This window comes from Aptenodytes patagonicus, chromosome 9 (assembly GCF_965638725.1).
Source record: "Aptenodytes patagonicus chromosome 9, bAptPat1.pri.cur, whole genome shotgun sequence".
Lineage (NCBI taxonomy): Eukaryota > Metazoa > Chordata > Aves > Sphenisciformes > Spheniscidae > Aptenodytes > Aptenodytes patagonicus.
The window spans coordinates 16,039,616-16,052,215 of NC_134957.1; the positions used below are offsets into that span (position 1 = coordinate 16,039,616).

General features: G+C 44.8%; 1 protein-coding gene across 4 annotated transcripts in view; it reads left to right on the plus strand.

Annotated features, from left to right (window-relative positions):
• Positions 1–11,929, plus strand: part of MTMR1 (myotubularin related protein 1) — a 46,027-nt gene extending 34,098 nt beyond the window's left edge. For all 4 annotated transcript variants that reach the window (XM_076347236.1, XM_076347237.1, XM_076347239.1 and 1 more), the window contains one exon: positions 10,665–11,929. In XM_076347236.1, coding sequence (XP_076203351.1) covers positions 10,665–10,829 — 165 coding nt within the window. In that variant the 3' untranslated portion in view covers positions 10,830–11,929. The remainder of the gene's footprint in view (positions 1–10,664) is intronic.
• Positions 11,930–12,600: the final 671 nt, after the last annotated feature.

Sequence of the window (12,600 nt, forward strand, 5' to 3'; positions counted from 1 at the left end):
TCTACATGATGCTGTTTGTCCTGTTTCGGCTGGGATAGAGTTACTTTTCTTCCTAGTAGCTGGTACAGTGCTGTGTTTGGGATTTAGTATGAGAATAATGTTGATAACACACCGATGTTTTAGTTGTTGCTAGGCAGTGCTTACACTAGTCAAGGACTTTTCAGCTCCCCATGCTCTACCGACTGAGAAGGCTGGAGGTGCACAAGAAGCTGGGAGGGGGCACGGCCAGGACAGCTGACCCAAACTGGCCAAAGGGACGTTCCATACCATGGGACGTCATGCTCAGTACATAAACTGGGGAAAGCTGGCCAGGGGGGCCGCCACTCGGGGACTGGCTGGGCATCGGTCAGCCTGTGGTGAGCAGTTGCATTGTGCATCACTTTGTATATTCTACTATACTACTACTACTACTACTACTACTACTACTACTACTACTACTACTATTTAAATTATTAAAGTGTTCTTATCTCAACCCACGAGTTTTCTCACTTTTACTCTTCCGATTCTCTCCCCCATCCCACCGGGGGAGAGTGAGCAAGCACTCTCAGCACACACGGCTGAGGTTAAACCACGACAGTCCTTTTTGGTGCCCAACGTAGGGCACAAATGGTTTGAGATAACAACAGATTAACCAGAGTGCATTAAGGAATTTATATCTGTTAACAGTTGCAGGTCACAATATTTATTCATCTGTTCTCAATATTAGTTTATCTGATCTGCATCGTGCTCATTTTTTTGCTGTACATGTTAAAGATTGGTGTTGGGTTTTGCAGTTTGCTGTGGTCTGCAGTGATTAGTGATGTTTTGCTTGGGAAGTTTGTTATTAAAACACTGGCCTTGAGCTTAATCTGGTATTTGAGCTTTGTACTGAAGCCATTCCTGTACTTCAGGTACCACTTCGCGGAGACAATTAGCAATTATAGTTCCTCCTCTGAGAGGTTTTTTATGGAGGAAATACAGAATGGCAGCATTGCTACCTTCTTCTATGACATTTCTTCCTTCATTAGAGTAACTTTTCAGTATCTTGAGCATGCTTGGGTAGTTAAGATACTTCTATTGGTATTTCTTAGGAATGTTTCGGTTTTGTCTAAGGTTAATAAGCAATTTAAGAATATCATCCAGAGATCTGCCCCGAGGCTGGGTAGTTATGAGTGGCAGGGTGTGTGGGATAGCATGGGCAAGTACCTAGGCCAATGGGCACCCCCATTTTGGAATGTGTTTTGGAACTTCACCCCTGAGCAAGTGCAAAATCCTGAAAAATTAGTAGAATATTTGGAAAAAGTATGCTGTCACCCTGGCAACTCCAGAGAGACACAGATCACTGCAACGTGCTGGGGCCTGGCCCATGCCTACCGAGCCCTGTTCAACACCATTCAGTACCCTCAAGGGGAAGAGAAGGTCTCTGGATCTGACGATAAAACAACAGGCCCTGCGGCCACTCCAACCCCGGCGACATGCCCTGCGGCCACTCCAACCCCAGCGGCAGACCCTGCGGCCACTCCAACCCCGGCGGCAGGCCCTGCGGCCACTCCAACCCCAGCGACAGGCCCTGCGGCCACTCCAACCCCAGTGAACAGGCCCTGCGGCCACTCCAACCCCGGTGAACAGGCACTGTGGCCACTCCAACCCCGGTGGCAGGCACTGCGGCCACTCTAACCCTGGCAACAGGCACTGCGGCTGAAGCAAAGAACCAACCCATGCTGGTATCTGTCGCCCCTATACACAGGAAGAAATCTTGGAAGCCGAAGTCGGCTCGTTTAGTAAGGGAGGAAGAAGCTTCTTCTAAAAGGGAGCTGGAGGAAGAAGTATACAAGGCAGACTACCCCGGATGTAGGGCTATCATGAGAACAGGAGGAGGAGAGCCGGCCGCTGTCCGGGGAGGAAGAAGAGGAAGAACTCATAAACAAGGCAGTGACCACCCGATCCCTATCGCTGAGTGAGTTGTGAGATACACGAAAAGATTTCAGCCATCGTTCAGGTAAGCATATTGTCACCTGGCTGCTCCAGTGCTGGGGTAATGGAGCCAGTAGCCTGGAATTAGAGGGTAAAGAAGCCAAGCAGCTGGGATCCCTTTCTAGGGAAGGGGGCATTGACAAAGCGATTGGAAAAGGGACACAAGTCCTCAGCCTCTGGAGGTGACTCCTGTCAGGTGTGAAGGAAAGGTATCCCTTCAAGGAAGACGTCGTGTGTCACGCAGGCAAGTGGACCACCATGGAGAGAGGTATCCAGTACCTGAGGGAATTAGCCATGCTGGAGGTGATTTATGCTGACCTGAACAATGAGCAGTTATCCAAAGATCCAGATGAAGTCAAGTGCACACGACCCATGTGGCGGAAGGTGGTACAAAGCACACCATCATCATATGCCAACTCATTGGCAGTGATGACCTGGAAAGACAAAAAGGGACAAATGGTGGATGAATTGGCTGGCCAACTCCGGCAATACGAAGAAAGTCTCTCCTCCTTGTCTCAGCTGTGGAGAAACTGTCCTGGGAGGTTCAGGAACTCAAAGAGGCTAGGTCCTACTCCCCACCTGTATGGACCAGTATCTCGGCTATTAGGAGTCAGCGTTCTTTTGCTCAAGAGAGAGGATATAAAGGGTACACACCACGGGGCACCCTGTGGTTTTACCTGCGTGACCACAGAGAGGACATGAGGAAGTGGGATGGAAAACCTACCTCAGCCCTAGGGGGTTGCAAGGGAAAACAATCACAAAAGGGAGTTCTTCCAGGAAAATTGCTGCTCCAGTTTCCAGCGGGCAGTTCACCAGACAGAGTAGAAGGGCCGATCTTACTTCTGATCTTAATTAAGAGACTTCTGACGCATATTTACAGGAAATGAGTAATGAATACTATGACCGGGACTAGAGAGGCCCTGCCTCCAGCCAGGTGGAAGAAAGGGACAACTGGGTTTACTGGACTGTGTGGATTCGGTGGCCTGGCACATTGGACCCACAGGAGTATAAGGCTCTAGTAGACACCAGTGCACAGCGTACCCTAATGCCATCAAGCTATATAGGGGCAGAACCCATCTGTATCTTTGGAGTGATGGGGGGATCCCAACAGCTAACTGTATTGGAAGCCAAAGTAAGTCTAACTGGGAATGAGTGGCAGAAGCACCCCATGGTGACTGGCCCAGAGGCCCTGTGCATCCTTGGCATAGACTACCTCAGGAGAGGGTATTTCAAGGACCCAAAAGGGTACTGGTGGGCTTTTGGTATAGCTGCCTTGGAGACGGAAGAAATTAAACAGCTGTCCACCTTGCCTGGTCTCTCGGAGGACCCTTTGGTTGTGGGGTTGCTGAAGGTTGAAGAACAACAGATGCCAATTGCCACCACAATGGTGCACCGGCGGCAATATCGCACCAACCGAGACTCCCTGATTCCCATCCATAAGCTGATTCATCAGCTGGAGAGCCAAGGAGTGATCAGCAAGACTTGCTCACCCTTTAACAGTCCCATATGGCCAGTGTGAAAGTCTAATGGAGAGTGGAGACTGACAGTAGACTATCGTGGCCTGAACGAAGTCACGCCGCCGCTGAGTGCTGCTGTGCCGGCCATGCTAGAACTTCAGTACGAACCGGAGTCAAAGGCGGCCAAGTGGTATGCCACAATTGATATCGCTAATGCGTTTTTCTCAATCCCTTTGGCAGCAGAGTGCAGGCCACAGTTTGCTTTCACTTGGAGGGGCTTCCAGTACACCTGGAATTGACTGCCTCAGGGGTGGAAACACAGCCCCACCATTTGCCATGGACTGATCCAGACTGCACTGGAACAGGGTGAAGCTCCAGATCACCTGCAGTACATTGATGACATCATCATGCGGGGCAACACAGGAAAAGTGGTGTTTGAAAAAGGGAAGAAAATAGTCCAAATCCTTCTGAAAGCCGGTTTTGCCATAAAACAAAGTAAAGTCAAGGGACCTGCACAGGAGATCCAGTTTTCAGGAATAAAATGGCAAGATGGACGTTGCCAGATCCCAATGGATGTGATCAACAAAAGAACAGCCATGTCTCCACCAACTAGCGAAAAGGAAACAGAAGCCTTCTTAGGTGTCGTGGGTCTTTGGAGAATGTATATTCCAAATTACAGTCTGATTGTAAGCCCTCTCTACCAAGTGACCCGGAAGAAGAACAATTTCAAATGGGGCTCTGAGCAACGACAAGCCTTTGGCAAATTAAAGAGGAGATAGTTCATGCAGTAGCCCTTGGGCCAGTCCGGGCAGGACAAGAGGTAAACAATGTGCTCTACACCGCAGCTGGGGAGAATGGCCCTGCCTGGAGCCTCTGGCAGAAAGCACCTGGGGAGACTCGAGGTCAACCCCTAGGGTTTTGGAGTTAGGGATATAGGGGATTCGAGGCCCGCTATGCTCCAACTGAAAAAGAGATACTGGCAGCATATGAAGGGGTTTGAGCTGCTTTGGAAGTGATCGTCACTGAAGCACAGCTCCTCCTGGCACTCCAACTGCCGGTGCTGTGTTGGATGTTCAAAGGGAGGATCCCCTCTACACATCATTCAACTGATGCTACGTGGAGTAAGTGGGTCACACTGATCACACAACAAGCTCAAATAGGAAACCCCAGTCACCCAGGAATTTTGGAAGTAATCATGGACTGGCCAGAAGGCAAAGATTTCAGAATATCGCCAGAGGAGGAGGTGATGCGTGCTGAAGAGGCCCCAATGTATCATAAACTACCAGAAAATGAGAAACAATATGCTCTGTTCACTGATGGGTCCTGTGGTATTGTGGGAAAGCATCAGAGGTGGAAAGCTGCTGTATGGAGTCCCACATGTCAAGTTGTAGAAACTGCTGAAAGAGAAGGTGAATCGAGCCAATTTGCAGAAGTAAAGGCCATCCAGCTGGCTTTAGACATTGCTGACTGAGAAAAGTGGCCAGTGCTCTATCTCTATACTGACTAATAGATGGTGGCAAATGCCCTGTGGGGGTGGTTGCAGCAATGGAAGCGGAGCAGTTGGCAGCGCAGAGGCAAACACATCTCGGCTGCCACACTGTCACAAGATATTGCTGACTGCGTAGAGAACCTGGTTGTAAAAGTCCATCACGTAGATGCTCACGTACCCAAGAGTCCGGCCACTGAAGAACATCAAAACAACCAGCAGGTGGATCAGGCTGCTAAGATTGAAGTGGCTCAGGTGGATCTGGACTGGCAACATAAGGGTGAGTTATTTATAGCTCAGTGGGCCCATGACACCTCAGGCCATCAAGGAAGAGATGCAACATATAGCTGGGCTTGTGATCGAGGAGTGGACTTGACCATGGACACTATAGCACAGGTTATCCATGAATGCGAAACATGCGCTGCAATCAAGCAAGCCAAGCGGTTAAAGCCTCTCTGGTATGGAGGACGATGGCTGAAATATAAATATGGGGAGGCCTGGCAGATTGATTATATCACACTCCCACAAACCCGCCAAGGCAAGCACCATGTGCTCACCGTGGTGGAAGCAACCACCGGATGGCTGGAAACATACCCCGTGCCCCATGCCGCCGCCTGGAACACTATCCTGGGCCTTGGAAAGCAAGTCTTATGGTGACATGGAATCCCAGAAAGAATTGAGTCAGAAAACAGGACTCATTTCTGAAACAACCTCATAGACACCTCAGCCAAAGAGCATGGCATTGAGTGGGTGTATCACATCCCCTATCAGGCACCAGCCTCTGGCAAAATTGAACCGTACAATGGACTGTTAAAGACTGCACTGAGAGCAATGGGTGCTGGGACATTCAAACATTGAGATACACATTTAGCAAAGGCCACCTGGTTAGTCAACACCAGGGGATCTGCCAATCGAGCTGGCCCTGCCCAATCAAAACTTTTACGTACTGTAGATAGGGATGAAGTCCCTGTAGTGCACGTAAAAAATATGTTGGGGAAGACAGTCTGGGTTATTCCTGCCTCGGGCAAAGGCAAACCCATCCGTGGGATTGCTTTGCTCAAGGACCTGGGTGCACTTGGTGGATAATGCAGAAGGATGGCGAAGTCTGATGTGTACCTCAAGGGGATTTGATTTTGGGTGAGAATAGCCCGTGATTTGAACTGTATGATCTTAATTGCTACATAATATCATATGCCATACCAATGTATTACAATAAGAATCACCCAGATTAATGAAGAATGAACTTCAGTGAAACCAAGCAAAGCACAGTGATGATGGAACCAGAACTGACTTCAACATGAAACAATCCAACACCACCTACCATCTCCATCTCTCCTGCCCTGAAGGACTGTTATGACAGATGGAGCCCAAAGTCATGGACTAAATGAACTCAACAAACATTTTAGAGGGATGGCCCATAGACTAAGGGAATGATATCTGTGTGTATGTATCAAAAGACAGGAAAAGGGGTGGTGATTAATGGGAATGTATTGGAAAGTGTGGGACCTGAGCATGACATAGATGGTATAGAATAAGGGGTGGATACTGTCCTGGTTTTGGCTGGGATAGAGTTAATTTTCTTCCTGGTAGCTGGCATAGTGCTGTGTTTTGGATTTAGCATGAGAATAATGTGATAACACACTGATGTTTCAGTTGTTGCTAAGCAGTGTTTGTACTAAGTCAAGGACTTTTCAGCTTCCCATACTCTGCTAGCGAGGAGGTGCACAAGAAGCTGGGAGGGAGCATAGCCAGGACAGCTGACCCAAACTGTCCAAAGGGATATTCCATACCATATGACATCATGCTCAGTATATAAGCTGGGGGGAGTTGGCCGGGGGGCAGCGATCGCTGCTCGGGGACTGACTGGGCATCGGTCAGTGGGTGGTGATCGGTTGCATTACTTCCCCCCCCGCCCCGTTTTTGTTTCTCTCTCTCTCTCGTTGTTTTACTTTCCATTACAAATTATTGATATTAATATTATTTCAAGTATTAAACTGTTCTTATCTCAACCCATGAGTTTTCTTACTTTTGCTCTTCCGATTCTCTCCCCCATCCCTCCAGGGCGGGGGGGGCGGGGCAGTGAGCGAGCGGCTGTGTGGTGCTTAGTTGCCAACTGGGGTTAAACCACGACAACATCTACCATGCGCTTATTAAAAGATGGCAAACATTTTAAAGATGACCCTTTTTTTTTTTCCATTATAAGACCCTACTCTGCCTTGCTTACAGTTTTGCCAGACTTTAATGATTTGTATTGAGTCACTAAGTATGTGTGTCTGACTGAATTGTTTTGTAAAACTTCATCCAAGAAGGCTCAGTTGCTTATGAGCGTGTGACTAAGAAAAATGTTTTCCCATATGAAAATATTGGTATTGTAGACTTCTTTTGTTGGGGTGAGGGGCTGTTTTTCTGCAAATATTCCATCTCTAGGGCAAACATGAGATTTCAGTAAGAGAGATTATGTTTCAGAAATATGCCTGGTCACATCCTGGAAGAAATTCATCCAATTTGGAGGTCTGAGGCTGGAACAATCTCAGTGAATTCTCAAGGACTGAGAATAAATGAGAGTAAAAGGACTGAGAGATGGATTTGATACAGAGTCTATGAGAGAGTTGTGACAAACTGGGAATAGGAACTAGGAGTGAATAATACTCCAAGTGTTGGAGGTCTTTGCTTTCTGTTCAACCCATGGAATACAATCTGAGAAAGTAGCCTGGAGGGGGCACAGCTGCAGACAAAGAAAAATTGTCCCGTGGGTGAGGGAGCAGGATGCTGCTCTGGAGAAATGAGGCTTCTCCCTGCCTTTGCCAGAGGATTCCTCTGTTGTAAGGGAGATCACCTGGAGCAGAGTGGTCACCATGTGTGTGCTCCTTATTTACTGGGTGTCCTGCTTGATACCCACGAGGCCGAATTGCAGAATTCCCAAGTTCTCTGTTAAACCAATTTGAGATCAAGCTATGCAAAATTAGGAGGTGCTTGCTTCAGATCCTTGTCTGTAAAAGTGGAGTGTTAGTACTCCCATACCTTATTAGGGTGCTGCAGAAATACATTTGTTTCTTGACTTGAGATGAACGTACAGAAAAGGAAACCTAAGCATTTTAAGTTCAGAAGAATAAATAAAGGATGGGGTCAGACACTGCAAAGAAAACTAAATATTGAATAACTGCTCACTAATTGAGTGGCATCAAACTGTGCACTGAATAAATGAGGAATACAGGGGGGAAACTAGTATTTTAATGTTTATTTAACCACTGATTTTATACAGATGTACAGGAAGGCTGAATTGAGTTTGGAGAAGTAATCTTCATTCTGATACCTCCTAATTTTTTGAGAGCATAATTTTGCAACCTCAATGTTGAAGAGCGTTTTTGTGTGACTTGAATATACACACTTTTAAAATGTCATTACTATTATTTAGCTAATTTATTTAAAGACAGTCCTGTTCTTTGAGGTGGATGCATGGGGAGAACAGCACTTGCATCAAAGTTTGAGCATGTGTCTTGTTGAATTAGGTTCTGGGGGAATGCAGAAGACGGGTTGAGATGTGCAGCCACGCTTTTCCTCCTTGAAGCACTTTACACAGCGTGCCAAGTTCTGCAGCGGCTTTTGTGTAGTGTATCCTGAAAGGATTTGTAGTGGGTTCCCCAAAAGCCAGTTGTATGGAACTGCTTTTTATGAGTGTTTGAGCATTGTGCAGTGGATCACACCAGTTAATGCCTGTGTGAAAGGTGTCTAGGAGAAATTGGCCTGTTATGCTGAATCATGATTAAGCTGTGCAGAAATCAGGTGTACAAATCTCCCATGACCAGGGCTTGCGTGACTAATGATACCAATGATAAATCACTCTGTTACAGACCTAAGTGTTTCAGGAAAATGTCTTCATAAAGAAGAAATCCGAAGTGGGAGTGTATGAGGAAGGGATCTTTTACTTGAGGAAAGAAAAAAAAAAACACGGGGGAGTGCTAATTCCAGAAAGTCTTAGTCTTCACTGAAATTCGAATTTTCCATAGTGTGTATTACAGCGTCTTGGAGAAACTTCATCAACAGGCTCAGTTTTGCCATGTTTTTAGTTGTATAAATTTTCTGTAGACTGCCTCAGAAAAATGACATTGGCTTTCTGGAGGGTGTGCTTTGTGTTTGATTAGTGGAGGAGGCTGTTGTCTGTAGACTTGTGGCCTCACTGGCTAAAGAGTTTGTATGGTAGATGCAGGAGAAGATTTCAAGAAGAGAAGGAATTAATTGCATAGCGAAGGCAGGACTCCAGGGTCATTGGGAGCTTGGTGGTGTGCAGCGATTGTTCTGCTGAAGACTCAAAAAGTTATGCTTTTAAAATTGCTGTAGATGACACACTGGATGAATTGATGACTCCCAGGGTACTGGGAGCAGCACTTTGTGAATACAGTGAAGTTCCTGTTCATGGGCTAAGCCACAAACAAGAGAAAAGTATATGGCCAAAAAAATGCTGACCTAAAATAGACTGTTTGATACTATTTTATTCTTTTAAGCTAGAACTAAAGTTAGAAATGAAATGGTATTTTCCTGTTTCAGAAACACGAGTGTTAGATTTTGAAAATGTCAAAATCAAATGCATGGATTTTTGATGTACGTTGTTTAAAAAGCCAGAATTCACAAAATCATAAATTGTGACTCGGTTGAGGGTTGATGGCAAGAAGAGAAACCCTTTCTGGGTTTTGGTGTCGTCTTCACACACCACCATGTGAAAATTTCATGCTCAGGTGTGTATCCCAGCCCTGTAATCACTTTTAAGCAGTAGGAAGTGATCACGGGTGGATGTGGTTCCCTGGAGCCTGGCATTCCAGAAGCCCAGGGTATAAATTACTTACAACATCTAGCAATCCATAGGTTTCCCATTGCTGCATTTCCCCATGATTGTCTTGCCAGCCCAATTAAATTCTTTTCCCATCTTGCTCTTTCCAAAAGTTATAAACAATTAGAGTTTATACAGGATAAAATAAATTAAAAGCAATTTACAGTCAAACTTTTTTGGCCTTTCTGTGGCATTTGGAAGAAGGCGAGGTCTCTCTCTGCTTGTCTGAGATAACAGATCCAGCTGCAAAAACCAGTGTGGCTTGCATCTTCCTTTGGCCATGGTATAATTGAATGTTCCAGATGAGCGTGAAAAGTGCCTAGAACTCTGAGGCAGAGTGGTGCATCTCTGGTGTTTTTTGGGTACTGTCAGAAGCAGAGGCAGAAACCTGTACGACCCACTTCTGTGAAAGGCTTATCAGAGTGTGACTCTGGGAGGTCCACCACAAGCACAATTCACGTGGCTGCAGCACTTCTCTCACTGACAAGCTGGAAGGTGTCAGACTCTTGGAAAGGCACCTGGTTAGAAGAGTAACAAGATGCTCTGTGCGGAGCCAGCTTTGTGAACTCTACTCTCTTTACATAGCAAGTTCTGTCCCAACAGGCAGAGGAAATAGTTCCTGGGAAAGGCATTTTAAGTTCAACTGAAAGCGGTATTGATAAGGAATAGGGGTACATTTATTAGAATATTTTTGGTATCCCATCAAGACCATTTGCAAACAGTCTTTTGAATAGGTTTCCTGCCAACTGTGTTGTTAGAAAGGGACAGTTTGCTGAAATGTTTCATGTCAAATGACTAAAGAAACATTTTCCCTAAATATTGATATACTGAAATTCATAGGTGTTGGATTCCTTGTGTTACTGAAAGAAACAGTGGAAGCCTTGCTTGAGAAGATAACTCGCTATGAGAGTCAAAATAAGCCTTTTCTTTCTTCACCCGGCAGGTTCCAATCCATCAAAATCTTAAAGAGCTCCTTGCCATCCGGACGGAGCTTCAGAAGAAGGTTGAAGATTTGCAGCGGGAAGCTGCTACACGATCCATTTCTTCCTCCTCTGACAGAGGTTCATCTCCTTCCCATTCAGCCACGCCGGTGCACACCTCTGTGTGATGTGTAACAAAAGCCATGTGAAAAAATTTGTGTCAGGTAATACAGAGAGGAAGGTGAAATGCTTTTCCCATCACAAAAGGATTGTGAGTGACTTGTAATTGCTATGATCTACATGCCTTACTCTGTGTCTGATATTACCATGATGAGGCCAAAAAGAGCTTCAATAGATGTGATATATTTCCTTGTTGGCAGTTCCCACATGTGTTTTGACATCTCTAGCTAAATCACCAATTGTGAAATTAAACTTTGTTTTGAGCAGCTAACAATTTAACCATCCTAAAAAGGAATCCATCTGCCAAGCAGACAGAAAAATGCCTCTCACACTGCCTAGGGTGCCATGCCTGGTTGAGAGAATCAGATTAAATGCCACATGATGCTTACACAGAACACAGAACATTTTTCTGAATGGGAGCTCCTTATTTCACTCAGTAATATATATATTTTTTTTTTGGCTAGAGCAATTTATTTTTGTTAGGTAATTAATGCACTTGGAAATTGATTTTAAAATAAATGTTTTCCAGTGTAGTTAGTTTTACGTTTCAACTAAATATGCCATTAAAAGTGGATGAAGTTAAACTGGATTTATCAAGTACACCACACTGACTTGTATGATGTAATATATTTGGTAAAGCATGTATTGTAGGTTTTTTAATGCCTTTTGTACAAGTTGAAATAAAGTCTTTTGACTGTTTAGCTTATTGTTCAGTTTCAGCCTCCTGAGCGAGGGGTAAACCTATTCCTGTCAAAGTCTTGTACAAAGTAAAAGTTTGTTTTCTAGCAAATGGTAATATTTGGGGTTGGAATGACACCCAGCTGTGTAAATTGTATAGTCTGTATAGCTCCACATTTTGTTAAGCGTGTTTTGTTTTAAAGTATACACACAAAATGCAAAGCTGTGTCTGTTTATACACACGTGTATGTGATGTTAACCATATGCATATTCCTGTGGTTTTAAGCTGTAAATTCAGAAAATGGATCCTGCCTGTCCAAACTCTTTTGAAGACCTTAACTTGTAATGACTTTGTTTGACAAAGTTTTTAAATAATATGATCTTAATTGGTTTTCTTGAAATAAAGCCTCTTGGCTTTTTGTTTTCTAAATTGCTACTAGCATTTTTTTCTATAAAATGAATAATTTAACTGTGTTTTCATATAAAATATACATTCCCAACTTTCTTTCATCTCCCCCCTGAAATATTCATATCAGAGAGATTTGATTACTATAACATCCAACCTTTTAAAAAATTATTCAGTGGCTTTCGTGGAAGGCCCAGAAATGGTGCATGCTGAAGATTTTCCGTGGGTTGTTTTCCTCGCTGTGTTTCGTGAGAATCTGGTTCTTCTCCTTAGGGCACTTAAAATGCTGCAGCTCTGCTTTTTGACGCGTGCTTGTATGGCTCCAAGTTCTGCTGGTGGGAATTAAGCCCCGTTCTTAAGAGCCAATTGATTCTATATGCTGATTGTGGTTTTTACTATGAGTATCCGTTTATTACTGCGCATTTGTTCTTAATATGCGATGGCACTTTCCTGTTTCTCTGTATTCATATATGTAGCATACAGTTGATGAGTAAGGTGAGCTGCTGAGCACTTCTGCAACTTCAACTGGGAAGGCTAATGTGCTGTATCCAGTCTTACAAGTTTACTGTGCAGTGCAGGGTATTTCAACGTGTCCTTTTTATTATAGTGAATGCTTTTTATAATAGATACTCACCTACAAGAACAAAGTTCAGGAAGGCTTGCAACGTTGCATCTCTTAATCAACCTCAGGCTTT